The sequence below is a fragment of the Ascidiella aspersa genome, chromosome 7 (genome assembly GCF_963924565.1).
Source record: "Ascidiella aspersa chromosome 7, kaAscAspe10.2, whole genome shotgun sequence".
NCBI classification, from domain to species: domain Eukaryota; kingdom Metazoa; phylum Chordata; class Ascidiacea; order Phlebobranchia; family Ascidiidae; genus Ascidiella; species Ascidiella aspersa.
In genome coordinates, this window is record NC_139453.1 from 16,232,438 (window position 1) to 16,249,428 (window position 16,991).

The 16,991-nt window shown below is 35.7% G+C and overlaps 1 protein-coding gene across 2 annotated transcripts in view; it reads left to right on the forward strand.

Annotated features, from left to right (window-relative positions):
* The window catches only part of LOC146138047 (integrator complex subunit 1-like), a 29,310-nt gene that overhangs the window by 10,609 nt on the left and 1,710 nt on the right, over positions 1–16,991 (forward strand). Inside the window, exons 13-38 of one of the 2 annotated variants that reach the window (XM_083394915.1) lie at positions 76–326; positions 542–648; positions 784–1,025; positions 1,588–1,714; positions 1,942–2,028; positions 2,207–2,349; positions 2,433–2,666; positions 3,855–4,044; positions 4,412–4,606; positions 5,760–5,954; positions 6,082–6,264; positions 6,430–6,574; positions 7,275–7,394; positions 8,364–8,485; positions 9,399–9,650; positions 9,737–9,848; positions 12,164–12,270; positions 13,494–13,627; positions 13,725–13,791; positions 13,954–14,135; positions 14,406–14,611; positions 14,913–15,058; positions 15,223–15,324; positions 15,527–15,706; positions 15,817–15,957; positions 16,069–16,284. In XM_083394915.1, the coding sequence (XP_083251041.1) occupies positions 76–326; positions 542–648; positions 784–1,025; positions 1,588–1,714; positions 1,942–2,028; positions 2,207–2,349; positions 2,433–2,666; positions 3,855–4,044; positions 4,412–4,606; positions 5,760–5,954; positions 6,082–6,264; positions 6,430–6,574; positions 7,275–7,394; positions 8,364–8,485; positions 9,399–9,650; positions 9,737–9,848; positions 12,164–12,270; positions 13,494–13,627; positions 13,725–13,791; positions 13,954–14,135; positions 14,406–14,611; positions 14,913–15,058; positions 15,223–15,324; positions 15,527–15,706; positions 15,817–15,957; positions 16,069–16,284 (4,186 nt within the window). Of the gene's footprint in view, positions 1–75; positions 327–541; positions 649–783; positions 1,026–1,587; positions 1,715–1,941; positions 2,029–2,206; positions 2,350–2,432; positions 2,667–3,854; positions 4,045–4,411; positions 4,607–5,759; positions 5,955–6,081; positions 6,265–6,429; positions 6,575–7,274; positions 7,395–8,363; positions 8,486–9,398; positions 9,651–9,736; positions 9,849–12,163; positions 12,271–13,493; positions 13,628–13,724; positions 13,792–13,953; positions 14,136–14,405; positions 14,612–14,909; positions 15,059–15,222; positions 15,325–15,526; positions 15,707–15,816; positions 15,958–16,068; positions 16,285–16,991 lie in introns of both variants that reach the window. The other variant, XM_083394914.1, reaches the window with a different exon arrangement.

The following is a 16,991-nucleotide window of genomic DNA, read 5'->3' on the forward strand; positions in this document are numbered from 1 at the left end:
TAAGGCAGCAGCAATTATGTACAGTGCTGTTTGTGACGTATTTTAAATCTAGATTTTGCCATTCATTTTATACAGAAGAGCAGCTGGTTTGTGTCGGCAATCTTTTAATCCCGTGTCAATTGAAAGAACTGATGTAATCGACACAATTCTAGCTCTTTGCCAATATCACCACCCTGGAAACATAAAATTGCCCTCCGACTATATACCTCCATCTCTTGCCATATCACAGTTGTACTGGACAGCACTGCAAACTATTCTGATTGTTATCAGTCTTAATCCATCAACAATTGGTCAACAGGCGTGGACCACATATCCTATGCTGAAAGGTTTCAAATTTGCTATTGCACGAGTTGATATATTTTAAACCGATGTATAACCTTTTTAAAATAATGTTTAAAATTCGATAATTATGTTTCTGCATGTACAACCAGAGCCTCAATGTGCATGTATCTTTCCTTAATGTATGTATGTACTGAAAATAGTTTTTTATCCACTCCGCTTTACAATACATTGTCGCTTCCAACTTATTTTAACTTTTTAGTTTTTATGGAGATGTCAGTGGTGAATCGGTTCATATACCCTCCAGTAACAATAGTTGACGAAGAACTACGAAGTCAAATGACAGGAAAAGAACACCAAATGTCACTTGTAAGGAAAAATATATTTACTGTTTTGTGGTTAATTACTATTTAAGGGTGTTGTATTAGCCATTGTGTCAGGCTATTAAATAGCAAGATTTTAGAAAGGATCTTTGGCAAAAAATACAGTGCTAATGTTGTAAAGGTTGAGAAATCGGAAATTCTTGAATTTGAATCTCATCTGGCTGCTGTTACAACACGTCAAGTTATAACAGAGGAGAGTAGTCTTCTCTTGTCTCAACTTATTGCCATGGACCCCCAAGGACATCCACGAAGACCTCCAGATCGTATCCTAGAACAATTTGGACAGCTTTCCTCGAGACTCCAGCTGGGAGTTTGGCTATGTCGCTCCAGGCAACCAGATTTCCTTCTTGATATTATTAATAGGTAAATTGCAATTCTTGTTATACTTTGCAAAAAATTTTAGTAACTTTTTGCTTTGGTTGTTACTGAATTGTCAAAATTGGATTTTATTTTTATTTGATTGTTAAGTGTTTCTTACTATTTTATGTAAACTGTTTTACAAAAACCTGGATAGTTTTACAGTGTGTTTTTTTTTAAACGAATGGAGATATTTGGGTGTGTTATAACCAGTATCGCGGAGTCGTACTCGGGACTCAAATTAGATCACGTAAGACTCCCAGAGTCCAGAGTCCGACATGCGCATGCGCAGTACCAAATTTTAAAACTGAATGGCCGCCAACTGGAAGTTGTAAAGGTGGAATATACAGCATATGGTGGAGTATTTTCAAACCATGTAGTGTGAGTGCATGAATTAAACGACACTTCTATAAGTGGATTACTGTATAAAGTGTATATCCATGTTATTTTAGTTAACATTTGACCGGAGTCGGACTCAGGTTTATTTTTGGCCGTAGTCAGTAAAGGTATTTTTACCCGACGGATTCTTTATATTTACTTAGTTTCACTCTCTATTTTACATGTTTAGGCATGGAGAAAACCAGTCCATGAGTTGGCTGCCTGATCTTGTTGCTTCCACCAAGGGCGATGTAGGTCTCTTGCCAGTACAATGTTTGTGTGAATTTCTTCTTGTGCATGAGAGTGACCTTGAGAAGGTAAGATGTTCTAATCTTGTAAAAATAATAGGTGTTTGAAACACCATATGAATGAAACTGCAAATACAGCAAACAAAATGAAACCATTATTATACTTTAACTTAGTCCTAGGACCATAAACAGTATGTTAAAATTTATATGCAACTTATAAAATAGATAAATTTGTGGATTTGTATGGTTAAATTTCCTGGTCAGTAGTTTAGCGATCTTATAACGTTTATCTAAAGCTTTCAAGTGGTGGAATTCACACTGTGGAGCTAGTGGGACAACTACGCCGATTGTTGCTGAGTGACAACTACAACGAATCTGTGCAGGTTTACCTTTTCACTTCTTACTTGTTTGGAGAATGTAGGCGGCAATATATTATATTAAACTGGCTCAACAATATTATTATTGTGGCTTTGCGGGTAACGTACCTTGAAAGCACTATGTAGTTTTTGCGATATTTGTAACAATCAACCACAATGTAAACATGTTATCGGTTTTGTTTAGGTGATCCAGTATTTCATGAAGCGCCTGTGCTCTCCGCAAAAGACAATGCGAACAAGATCAAAAGAAGCTCTATCACTTATACTGTCTAATATTATTGATGGAGAAATGCAAGTTGATGACAGCAGTGGTGTTCCTGGTTATGAGTAAGCTTTTCTCGAACTGTCAAACAAACCCTATAAATTTGTTGCTATTTTAATTTATTCACGCTCAAATTACCCATGTCTAGGTGGCTAAGCCGTGACCTACTTTCCCTACCCCACTACACCACTATGTTACGGGCTCTTACTGTTGAATCATTGCGCAATGCATGCCTTGTCGAATCTGACCCGTTCACTTTGGCTGCATACGTCACCTTCTTGACAAGCGATCTCCGCTTTTCATCTCCGGGTGGGGATAGAGGCGGTGTTTTTGAACTGTCGGCAAGTGCCGCAAGAATGTCATCACATCTAATAATTGATAGGTATGCCTATTGTAATGTTTAGAAGTCTTTCTAAAACCATTTACTAAAAGTTTGTTTTCTCCATTGAAGACTCCTGGAACGTTTTGTTCTATTGTTATGTTACGGTTTGTCAAATGCTCATTAGTGACATTCGCCTCCGGATGGCGTGCTGAGCTTTCATGATCCCGGATTCGCTGCGATAAATGCGCTTGCGGGAGCACTAATAAAAACTAAGGCCTTGTTTTCATTAGATGAAAAATATACTGTATATTCTTTTTATGCAGCATTTCCCTTTAATAAATGAGTTATTTTTCATTACGATTTTACAATAATATATAATGATACTGAATAAACACCACTTTCAATATTTTTTAATTATTTTTTTAAGTTTCTACGGTGCACTCACATCATTCCCAATTTAAATGACAGAACAGTTAAATGCATTTCGATATTTTCATATTAATGCTTGCAACTAAAGCGATTGTGACGTATTTTTTGTCGTGTTGTGATTTACCTAATCGGTTTTCATCATCCTTGATATGTTTTTTAGATTGAGGTAGAAGTAAAATGTCTGTACGGGAAAATCAAGCTAAAAGGAAAAAATAGTTCAGAGGAGTGGTTCCTAAACTTTTGAAGCTTGCGCCTAAGTATAAAAATCAAAAGTTATTCGCGGCACACTTTTCATAAATCAACAATTTTATAACTTGAGTATCGCCCTTAGCACTTGGTAGATGTCGTAATATTATCAGTTTTCTAATGAATAATGTGCATTGAACTCTCACCTGTAGGCTGAGTACCTATTTGTAATGCAAGTAGGTTATTTAAAAAAACAAAAGGTTACGCGCCACGGCAAACAGTTTGACAATTACTGGTTTAGAGAGAGTTGGCTAATACAACTGGGCAGTTTTTAACGATGATTCGAAATCCTAAAACCGAAAAGAATTTCTGGGGTATCTATTTAACAACAACAACAACTAATTTTTCTCGCCAACTCCTTGCCATTCAGGCGAGTGGGTGTCAATCAGCCCTCGCCCGAAGCGAACGGCACTCGTTTTGACAAGCGGACAAAACCCACCCCTGCACGTCATTGTATTACTTAGCTTTACTTTATATTGACTTGATAAAGTGATTAAAAACCATCATGACGCGTGACTTTAACTATGTCACTTGAGTTCTAGTTGCTTGAAAACCACTTCCCTACATTTGCAGAAGAATTGTAGTGGAGTCAATTCTTGCATCTTCCAGTCAAGCAGGTAAAAGTGCTTGTCATAGTTTTGTGACGTCACTGTTGGAGATCTTTACCACACACATCAGAGAGGCACAGGAGCAAGATTCAAGAAGAGTTGCCTCTGATCGAAAATCAGTAGATAGTATTCCTTGGAGTGATTCGCAGGATGAGGTAAAAATATTTTTCGCTGCTCAGTTTGAAATGCTTACGTTTATTAGGAACATTAAATACCGATATTTTCATAAATCTTCTTCTCAACCTCATTGTACCGTACTGAAGATGGCATAAGCACTTGCCGAAACGTATGCAAATAAAAGAATGAATCTTTTATCATTTATTTAGGCCACTCTTTTTCTACTGAAGCTTACGTTTATTTTTTTGATTAGTTTTATGCTAGATTTAAATAAAGCTAGTTTTAATTTTTTCTGAAATATCATGAGTTGATTAAGTTACCTGTGTTCGTCATATCCTTTTTAAATTAAGCTATTGAACTTTACGAAGTTGTGTAAGCAAACAAATTCAAGGGTGTTATTGTTAGATATTTGTAAAATGGCCAAACAACCTTGGTGCTGCGACTCTACATATTATGATTCCCCAAGCAAGCGTCATTCTACTTGGTTATGGCCCACCTTCGTCCAGAAATAACACCCACCAGTCGAAAGATGAAGTTGACGCTATTTACCACCAGTTGATGAGGATTTGGTTCAGTGAGGAGGGTTATGTTATCCCACAGGTACAAATATTTGTGCAAAAGTATGTAGTTTTATCAATGGACCACAACGTGACCCAACTTAACCTTAATTATTCTTAGATTACTCGATTCCTTCGAAATTAGTAACTTTATTGGATTTGAAAAAAAAAAGATATAGTTAAAAAATAATACTTTGCCGAAAATTGCACCATCACTCCTAATTTGAATAAACGTAAACCTCAACCATAGTGTCCAGTCAAAATTCAAGGATCTGCTGATTGTTTTTGGTTTATCACCTTGTAATTAACTGAATTTTCGAAAAGTCAATTTTACCGCAAATTGTTTTGCTCATTTAAAGACCTGTCCGTTCTAAGTGTCATAAGCAAGCGTGGTTGATCTACTTCTACGGTATTTACAACGGGCGTAGCAAATGGTTTAAATTACATATAGGTTATGCAATTAACTTTTCAACATTAACATGTAAGTTTTATCAGGCAACATATTTATATAATTGCTTATTATTTCGTTTGGTTATAACTCCATGTATTGACCTCAGACCGTAATACATTGACCACATGTCAGATGCGTGCTTCTGGCTTGTACATTCACGTGATATATTGTCAGGGTTGACTTCATTTTCACATAAGGAATCGGAAGCCTAAGCGTTTCGTTCTCAAGAGTATGCGAAAAATCGTGTTGCCAATCCTTGGCCTTAATCAGAAGTGCAACGTTTTTTAAATTATACGAAAACTACATAAACACGTTCCTTTGATGCACGTCGGTTTCAACCAATTTTGTTATCTATTATTCCCGGGGAATAATTCAAGGACCCTAAATGATGATAACAATTATACGTAATGTTTACAGTTATACGGCTTTATCATTAATGTTACTAATACGCAACAACAGTTTGCTTGTATCAATAAAAAAAACTCTTAAACGCCTTTCAGACACCAAACTTAAAAGGTTAAATAAATAGGGATCATACAAATATAGCTTAAACAACAAGAAGCAAATTCCCAAGGCAGCCAAAAAAATATATAATCATTTTGCAATTCTATTTCATTGGTTTTAAGCGTTTCGGTTATACTAAAAAAGTGCTTCGCCTTTCAAAAACCTTGTTATTCTTGGTATATGTTATATTGAATACTGGTGTGTTGAACGTTACTTCTTAGTAGCAATTTAAACTTTTTAGGCTTTCCTAATGGATACCCAAGAGGAAGCGTTGCTTCTTCCTGATTGGTTAAGGCTTCGCATGTTGAGGTCGGAGGTCATGAGCTCGACTCGTTGCCTTGCATTCGCTGCCGTAAGAGATTTGGAAGTGGAGCAACTAATTCTATTTATACAATCTTTTGGAATTCCTGTAGAATCAATGGACCTTTTGCTCCAGGTAAAACACATTCTACAAAATTATAAAAAAAATGTTTTAGTTTATTTTAACTGAAACATACTACAGCTAGTAAAGTTCAACGCACTTCTCAGCTTAGTAGTGTTTTATTTGTAACAATTTTTATTAGATTCTCGACTCGCAATGTGAAACTAACATGGAAGTTATTCTAAACGGCACAAGCAGCAACACGTCCTACATGATACGCTTAATAGAAGTACAGCGCATGCGAGGTTGCAAGGCAGGATCCAAGTTTAGCAATCTGCTGAAGTCACGTTGCACTGAGCCGCAGCCGAGGCCGTCCGTAATACAAGTAAGTGTTCGTGATTTTTAAGGATATTTTGATATACACTCGCCGTTTGAAAACATGTTACTTTCGTTTTAGCTGTTCTTACTGGAAAATTCCAGCCCATCTGTTCCGTTTATATACCACAGCTAAGTGTTGGTTTTGTTTTGCTTACCTCCTGTTATGATGCAGATAGCCTCAGGCACAAGTGCTTCAAAGCCAACAAGTATGGAGGTTGATGATGTCATCGTGATCTCCAGTTCTCAACCTAAACGATCGTATCCAAAAGATGTTCAATCTATGAAGAAAACAATTCTAGCTTTATTTACTGAGAATGGTAATATCGCACATCTAGCATGTTATACTATTCTAGTATATATTGTGTGTATTGAATACAGGACGTTTTACATTAGTGGTTCTCAAAGATATATATACTGTCGCCCTTTACAGCAATCTAGCAATCCATACATCATGATCGATCCCCAAAAACCGAAAAGATAATAAAAACACGGGTACACTATGCACGGATCTGTAATGTAGCTTAATTTCATTATATTAAGCTTTAATAAAAACATTTTAGTATGTGGAGTCATTTTGGTCAGATATAATCCTTTATCACCTCGTTTGCTAATTTAATAACGATTTAAAAAAAAAGAAAAACATTGTAACTAACGTACAAACCTTATACTCTCGCTCTTATTTTTATATTTAGAAGATAGAAAATATTCATGTCAGGCGGAAAAAAAGTATTTGTATAGATTTAGTAGAGAACTTTGTGCTAAATACCTATTAATGCGCTAAAGGCTAAAGCATTGTGCGTAACGTGAGTTTTTTTGGTTGTCACGTAAACTAAATGGACAAAAAAGAAATATGATTTAGATTTTAGAGTATGTATTATCCCCCTACCAAGGTTTTGATTGACCCTCAAGGTTTTGATTGACCCATTATATCTCTTTTCCACCACAAGGGGCGATATTACCCACTTTAAGAACCAATGTTTTATATAATTCGTTTTTTATATATATTTGTTTGTTTAGATTCTTCTTACAACGATGTCAAATTTATTTTACAATGTCTCAACATGGGTAAATCCTCTACGTTAAAAACTCCACCTTACAGCATTTGTGTCAATGCATTTTATCAGCTAATTAGTTCAGGTTGGTTTCACTTCAATGTGTTAGTATGCTGTTTGCAAACGTATACGGTACCTATAAAAAGTCTTTAACACAAATCAGTTATTTTTTTCGGTTTTATAAATAACTCTTGAAAATGCTTAGTCGGTGTTTGGTATATCAAAAAGACAATCATTTATTAAAATTCCAAAGAAAAAACAATGTTGTTTAGGAAATAGGATAATAGCAAATCAGCGCCGAAAAGGATACCGCAAATACTGTTCAGTGATTTTGTCCAAACCAGAGATATACAACAATATCAGAATAAAAGAAAGATTTAAGCTGAATCTAATTCGATAAACTTTTCCTACGTTGTTAATTCTGCCTACTTGCGTACAAACAATGTATTACTCTTATGAAGGTATAATTCAGTTAAATATTGTTGGTTGTGGTTAAAAACTGCATTTTAATAAAATTTTAACTTAACGACAATTTTCAAAAGATCGCTGCACTTTTTTAATTTGTAAATGCTTTTTGTGCATTTTGTAATCGATTTTAACTTGAAATAATTTTGACAAATTTTGAACTAACGTTTTAGTCAAAAACATAATCGACATTGTCATACTGATAACCTGTAACACTTCTAAAGTATGACTTTAAAATCGTTTATGTGAATTGTGAAGTAGTTTGCTCCAAACAGCCAAACTTTTAGTTGGCATTTGGCAATATGAATGCAGCTGAAAAGCTAAATTTTGGATTAGCAAATTGATATTGCATTTTTTAAACAATAAGATTGTTCCCTATAGCTGCGTGTTAAAAAAATTAAAAAGCGTTGTTTTAAACAATATAATTTACCCACCACACAAAGTTTTGTGCCTTCCATAAACAATAAGCATTTCTAATTGTAGAGTGGACATGTGTTACATCCCAACTCTATTAATGGAAACAATTTTAGCTGTTATGTGTGTGGTTAAACTATTCACACATTTTATTAATACGAATGTTCGTTTTCAGATGAATTTATCCATTCCATGTTCACATTCTCTTCTCGTGCTTGTTCACTTTTGCGTGCACTCAGCCACAACGTGTATTCAGTCAACCAAAACGACAGTAAAATTAAAGACAGGTTTTTTGAGGTAACTGGATTTGTATGTTGTAGCTCAGGGCATGCACCGGCTTTCGGAGGCTGATCTAACTCGAATATAAAATTTGGTAGGTTGGCCACATTGGTTTTCTAAGAAACCGAATTTAGTAATTAACCCTTACAAATTTATAACATACTCAAAAACAATTGCTGAGGCATCGTATGTGCGACGTAGTATCATAATAATACCCAAAGACAAGCAAAATCTATACAAACCGTTAAGATTGCCAATACAAGCTGAAGACAAATCCTATCAGCAATTTTTACAATTAACAAAAGCAATCAGCTTTAAATTTAAAGTATCAAAGCATACCGAGTTTCCTCACTGCTGCAGGCTAAATTCAATTGCATTTTGACCAATGATACTATCTCAGTTCACTGGTCTGGCTTAATGCGAAGATTAAAATGTAAATGATTTAGTGGCAAACCCCAACATTTGACATAATGGTTATGGACCGATTGACTATTTTACCACAAACATAAATGCCGCGGCCGTATATTGCACGCCCCTGTTATGTGTTTTTTTCTTCGATTTGACACAGAATGGATAAAATAATTAATAATTGATGCGAGATGAAATAATACTTTTTTAAAGGTAAGACCGAAACCTTGGCAGTATATTTGTTTTGCCTTTTACACCAGAAACGAGAAAACTATTTATGCTAATGAACGTATTATTCCAATTGGCGATCTAAAAGAAACGACAGATTTTTTTCGTAAAGTTACCAACCTTAACAAGTAAATGCTGAGCAATAAGCGCATGTTCTAATTAATAAATATTTACCCTGTGACTATTAAATAACAAATTAACGGTCACCTTGATCACAATGACCACCACTTCGGTCATTTTTAAGCCTATGCACTACGTGCAATTTTTATTTTAAGGTATTTATGTTTTATATTAGATTATGACAAAAATTCACGAATACTGGAAAAAAACGTCGGGAAAAGCTCCACATAAGAGTCGTCCACTAATATCGCTTGTAAGCAACTGGAATTGTCGCCACGTTTCTGCCAAGAAAGGAATTCGGCCGCGACGCCTTTCCTCCGCGTCGGAAGAAGGCGACAATTTGCGACAATCTGATTGGTCGAGATTAGAAGAGTTTCTACGTGACCAGATGGCGATGTTGGATGATGACAAAGAAATCAAATCTAAGGTTGGTGTTTTTGTTTATTTATCAGTAATTAGCGCTTGAAATTTATTTTGCTTGGTGTTTTTTAGAAAGAGTATGTTTTTCGACAGGTGGCCTTAGTAGCTCGCATTTTATTGGAAGAGATCAGTCACAGAAGAGCTTTGATTAGTCGAGGCAAATTAATATCAGACGATGTTTGTTTTACAAGCATTGGAAAATCAGGTAGATACACTTAGTTTATTATATTCCATACGACCTGTAACATTCAGGGGCATATCCAGAAATTTGAAAAGGGGGGGTCCCGAATTTTCAACTTGGGGAATTCCCCGCTTTTTCGTCTGACGTTAATGACGTCCTAAAATAGTGACGGATATGACGTCATAAAATAGCGATTGTGATAACGTCATAAATGATACCGCTTAGTGTGCAATCGTTAACTTCAGGAGTAAATCGAAAACAAGACCGTGAAATATTTGTGATTGATTTTGGTAGGTCCATGTACGGGACCACGCTAAATTACAAGCACGTCTTTCGCCACCTGCAATACTAAAACTGAACGAAGATCGTTTTCCCGGGTGTTATTCGACTAGCACAACATAAAAACACCACTTAAATAGTTCTAAAATCAGTGTTGTTAACCTTTTTAAGAGAGGGCACACGTGGCGAGCGAAGCGAGCCCGATTTTTTTTTTTTTGGTATAACGGCATTTCTTTTAATATTATTGCAAGTTTTATTACATAGCCGAAACTAAAAAATAAAAAAAGATGTCCAAATTTTTTAATACGTTTTTCATTTGTTCGCGAAGCACTTGGCATCCCTCCACGGCGCAACGGTAAAGCAGCGCTGTTCAAAAGACAACATTAAATTGTAAACAAAACGAACGTACAAAAGTCATTTGCGCGAAGCGCGAAAATTTTTCGCACTTACGTAGTTAAAATAGTCGAAAAGTATATGAAATGGAAAACTGCGAGAAACATCAGCACCGCCTAACTCAACGTTATAAGCGAGAAAAAGGCGGAGACCGCTTGATTTATTGTTGTTAATTGTCGAACACACACTTGCTAATCAGCCAACCTGAACGAATAAGGATATGCGAGAGAAAAAATATCCTGCGTTTACGGTCGACCAAACAAGAAACGAAAAACGGCGTTTTGCGTTTGATTTTGGTTTCGCATTAGGTTAAGACGCGTGCCCAATTACATTAAAAAAGACGCCGCTTCGGACGGTGAGTTTAAACGCTGAGAAAAACGAACAAAAATCGATATTGTCACTTACAAAAAGGGGGGGTCCGAACCCCCAACCCCCCCTGGATACGCCACTGGTAACATTTAACTATATTTCATATTGCATTAACCATTTCAATGATAAAGCGAGACAAAATTCCTAATAAGCTTTTTTCTTTTGTTGTTTTTGTTGCAAAGATCTTTGTCAATCAAAAAAAAATTCAAGGAACATAATATATTGTTTTATGGTTTTTTAGGCCCATGATTCCGACAACGTTCTACGCTTATTCGAGTTTGCTCTAGTTTTGGAGCTATTGTAAAAAATCTTTTTGCGAAATTTGCCAACGAATACATTTCGTCTCCTAAAACGGCATAATGTGAAGTAAACCCACGTTCCTCTCTCGGAGATAAAAATACTTTTTTGATTCTTGGTGTTAGTTACAAACAAATAAGCAGTTATACAACATTATTGACCAAAAGGTACCGTTAAAATGCGATATGACGTATCTGTGTATTATAACAAAAATAAACTACATTTACTTTATTTTGACTGCCACAGAACCGTGCAAATTAAATATAAAAAATGAATCTTGAATAAATAACCGTTAAAATTTACTTGGTTTGTAAGAAAGTCCTTTTCTGTGATGTTCGCTTGTGACCTATCTGGGTACAACCATGCATAAAGCTTTTTGAGGAATCGCACAATCCACCCTGCCTCCTTTTTTCCATTTTGTTGTGGTCGTCATGGAACCATTTGTTTTCTTTTATGCTTCCCCTTCATACCTAACAGTTACCACTATCCCTTGTTTTCGTTTTGAATCTTTCTGTAGTTTTTTGACAAACTGAGCGATTTCCGTTTTGTGGACTGTAATTGACGACTTTTTTCTCCCAGGGATTATAAATTGCTTTGTATGTCATTCAACCTAATATAAGCTCCCTGTTTTCTCGGCACACCACTTAGGAACTACGTAAAAGTCATAATTTTAACCGAAGTCGAAAGCAGTCAAAAAGCCTTTGGATGACAATATCTTAAATACTTTAAAACACTAGAGCTAATTTAAAAAAAAATCTTAAAAAACTTCCTGTGTAATAAGTAATTGTGTTACTTTTTTTTATTACCAATGGAACCTTTTATATTTGAAATTATAAAAAAACACTTGGTTGCAGGCCGAGACCATGCTTTATAATATACTCTTTGCCCAATTACACTAATCAATCGAACAAAAAAACTTTTAGTTTTAAAATTGTTGTTTGTTGAAAAGGGATCGTGTTTTCTAACCTGTTTTTAACAATTGCACCCATTTGTTCCCTTAGGTTTATTAATTGACTGGTTGCAACTATTGGACCCAGAGCTTCTTGCGCATTGTCCTGATCTCCAAAGAAAACTTCTGTTTGAGAAAAACGACTACACAAGCGTAAGTGTGCGAATAACAAAAATATACACATTTTTATTTATAAAGTTAATTTTATACTATTTTTGCCCTGGGCTAATATTCCTAAATCAAATTCAGCCATTAAACATCGGCAAGTAAGAAAACAGCTAAACAATGAATGTACTATATTTAATTACCCTTGTAGCTGGGCAATTCTATAATTAGCAGGACAGTTTGATATTGGCGAAATTGCAATACAAGGATATATGCCAATGTGAGACGCGTTTAACATTTTGACAAGAATCGTTAGTTTTAAGGGTTTTTTTTAATTTTAGGGTCTCTGTCATTAAAACTCCGTAATAATGAGGGAAATGTTGTTTATTTTGCTTGTAGCTGTAAAACGTGCACCTGCTAACAGTCGCATTTACTTTTGCACTGCACAAAGGGTACAAGTCGGTTTGAAGTGTTAAATTTTACATCCATATGTCGTATACGACGATTCTCTTATATCAATACAACCTACACGACGATTCTTTAAAAAACTTTGGAGAAACAACATCCGAAAAATGTATTTTATAATGTACTTATAAATGGTTGTTCGACAAACCACCAGATACGTTTTTATCTACATTAGTATGTAGTCTAGACATGCTGCACGTTGCGAAATTACGACTTTTATAAAAAGTTTTCCGATTAAGGAAAGTTCATAATATTGACCCGAATAATTTCTGGCCACGAGCTTACGTCGCTGTTTGTAAGACTAATTTTATCGATTATAAAACACTACGTTGTTTGATAACATTTTTAAGCCAAAAAACTTGAAAACATGCGGCACACGTGTGATCAAATGTGGTACTGGAAACCAATGTGCCGAGTTGTATCGGTTGCGGAGCACTGGTTTAAATCTCTGTAAAATCTTTGAAAGAAGTTCGCAATGTGGTGTTTTAGTTAGTACAGGTGTTTAATGTCGTGTCTTGATAAAAAAATTATTTTATCTTCCTGTACCCCAATTTTGTATTGTTTTTGTATTTTATTTTCCATAACATATTGTTAATTTTGCTTTTAACTGACAAGTCATACAGAAGGCAGGGAGACAAATATCTTTAAATGTTAGTTGTCTTCTGGCGTTTACTTACCATTGAAGTCGTAAAATACGTGTTCCTCGATGAACAGTTTTGTGCATATAAAGAACTGTATTTTCATCATTTGCAAGATAATTTCTTCCATGCTAAATAAAGCTTTTGTTTTTTCTAGTATTATTTGCTTTACAGAGTGCATCATCATTGTTCAACCAAGCGTATCTCCTCTCTTTACTTGTCCAACATTGTAGTTGGTCCACAATTCATAATTCCATTCATTGGTTACTTGGACGAGAAACCTGCGACCCAACCGATGTCATCCGGGGGTATATAATGCAGTTTCATTACTGTTTTAAACTATCCAATTTACCCGTTTTAACCAAATCAAATCATGCCTTACGTATAATATTTGTTTTTATCTAGTCAATCCAGTTCGGTTGACCCGAAGACAGCTCTTGACTTTCTTTGGGTTGTTATTCAAGCACCAAAGGTTAGATAAATAAAGCTGTATATTAAGCGTGTCTTGAGCCTGTTGCGTCTTTCGTGTGTTTTTATAAATGAACTGGTGAAATAAGGATTGTGAGCCTTATGTTTTATGTGTTTTGTTTAATATAATTTTCGTTTATTTTGATCTTCATTCATATTTAAACAGATATGGCAAGGTCGAGAGAACAAGAGTACGAACGTCAGTGAACCCGTCCTGCGTTTAACCACGGAACAATTCTGTAGGTTACTGTCGTACATTGTAGCGACATCAGCCAATCTAAAGTTCATCGATCCTGCTTCACACAATGCTGCATTTACTTACCTTGATCTGTTCAGCGTGTACTTCAGGTGAGCATTTTGTGACTATCGTATTGTAATTTCAAACCGCTAATCACGTCGACAGAAACTGCATCAGTTCAAACGTTAGTTTGATTGTATGCTATCGTTGGCATAAAAGAATTGTTTTAACTTTTTTTAAGTTTAATATAGAAATGTCTTGAGTTCATAAAATTGTTCATATTAGGTGAATACTGTAGTAGTTTGTCTGCCTTAAAAAATAACACCGCTTTGACAGATTGAAAATGTATGACAACAGATATTGCCCTGTGCTCTTTACAGTAAGTTCGGCCAGGAACGATCTTCTTTTTCCGAAATCCAATTCATCCTTACCTTTCTGCTCGGCAAAGTAAGGTCGACATCCTCATCTAAGCTAAATGACGTTTGGTGGAAACTTCTTGCGCAGTTTTACGTTCTAAAGTCCAATAACCCTGCCTGTTCCTTGCTCCACGAAAACCCCGCTTATGGTGAGCCCTCGCAACCCCTATGTTCATTTAATTTGAGGCGCTATACATGTTCGAAACGTTTGCATTGGTGTTAATAAAACACCTAGAAAGAAGAAATGATATAATTGGTTGATAATTTATTTCAAGTTATACCCCCATCTCGCCGCACCCCACCCTTTAAGCTAGTAATTCTCCGTTGTATTGTCCTAATTACAATCTTTTGGCTATTCTTAAGTTAAGGAACAATCTATCACATATTTAGATTAGCGTTTCCCAAACAAAGCCAACTTTATGTAAAAAAACAAATTAAACATAATACTTTTGCATTTATATTATAAAGGAGATGGCCTTACTCAATCCGAGTTGTTCACGTTTTCTGACGCAGTATCTAGTGCCAGTGTTGGATCTAACTGCAGGTCTGACGCTCTGTTGTGTTCGCTACTGAACAGACTCGGATATGTGCGATCCACTTCAAACGTTGGAACACAGGTACTGTAGGTAGTTTTACTGCCATAATACCTTACATTTTTCGTATTAGTTGCCTTTTTAAATCCGTAAATCGTCGCCAGATTGTTTAAAACCCGTTAGGGATGGCGCGCTGTACATACGACTGAAAATTTTAAATTATTTCTTTGTGTGCTTTTTATATAAAGGTAGACACTTCGATGACAATGACAAGCTTGGACGCGGCATGCGACGCAAACCTCATTTTGTGTAAGATGGCCAGCTCTAGACCTTTCCTTGTACTCAGGCAGGTTAGCTGAAGAAAGTTATTAAATATGGGTCTTGTAAAACACGCTATAGCCTTTCACATTCATAAAAAAACATTGAAAAATCATGTCTATTGAGCGGTAAAAAGGCAAAAGATAAACAGCTTTTTTTTAGAGATTGAGAGGTAAATCTTATTTCCTCTGTATGTTGCCGCTGTCCAGTATATTTCGTGTGTTACTTTTTCAGCTCGACCTGATTTCGTCAATGTTACGCGGTCGCACACGTCATGACTTCGCAGAGTTCAAAGTTCAACATCACCTTCCGCTCATGCTGAATGTAGCTACTTTGCTTAAAAAACTTTCCCCGTATGTTTTCCACAAGAGGCACGAGAGAGCTGTGAGCCGGATAATGGAAATCTTTTGGCAGGTACAATGAGTGTAAAATCTATTAAATGCCATTTTAGATTTGAAATGTAAAGTTGAACTTTTTACGAATCCTTCTATACGGTACACTAACTTATTTTGTTTTTTGTTTAGATGGTTCGAAATTATTGTCACCGCGCACGACGCCAAATGTTGCCAGTATTTCGTGGCACCTTGACACTAACACTTGATTATTTAACGCATTCCTTAGCACCTGCTACTACCATACTCATCAAACATTACAACACATTTCAGGTACAAACAGTAAAACGCTAGTTTGTACATGATTGATGTAGTAAAATAAACTTTTATTGTTTGGTTTTGGTTAATTTTTATTTTTAATGCTGACCATAATTGCATTTTAAGACACTCCTTAAGACCTACAGTGACCACGAGCACATCGTATCCCTCGTCAGCTCTATCCAATCAGTGGTAGGGTCGTCTTGGAACGACAGTGGTGCCATTTCCGGTGGACGAAGACCCCCTGTTTTTTCACACGCCGTCCCATCCATTACCACACAGTCAATTGCGTTGTACTCAGATTTAATGGATGATGGACAAGATTTGGAAAATGTTTCACAGGTACAGTAATATAAAACATTTTGACGTTTTCTTATAACGAATTTTAATACTGTAGATAAGGAGACAAGTAAAAATCACTGTATCAATAAACACAACTTTGAGATTCCGCATTTTCTATATACCGAATCTTGTTTTCTCAAACTTCGTGTCTTACACATAGGCCCCCTAAAGAAAGTACAACTTATTTCGAACAGGAGTCTCCATCCCCGCGTTGCAAAGATGAAAACCCAAAAGCATAATTTATTTCACCTGAGTTGACGATGGCCAAAGCAGTTTTAAGCTCTGGTTAATTAAGTATAAGTGGCGTATCCTGCTTGAAATCTTCATAGATTGTATCGATTAATATTTTTAAAGTGAGCCGTGAAGTGGTTTGAAGGGTCCGTAAAACAAATGTTCTTGGACTTTTTAACCTAAAGCAGTTAAATAGATATAATGGAATTGTGTTGCGCCACAGCCGTTCATAATTATTATACATATTACATGGGTTAAAACATTCCTGCATTTTTAGGCGCATCTCAATAAATCTTGTTAAATGAGAAAAGCTCCTGAAACATTAAATGTCGGTCCACCATGCAAATCATTTGAAAAAAAGAAACACTGGTCGAGATAGTCATACAATTTTAAATTCTATGTAACCAATTAAATTCCCTAACAACCCCCGTCCTTCCAACCATAATGACACCTCAAGCTCAAACAATGTTGGTTTC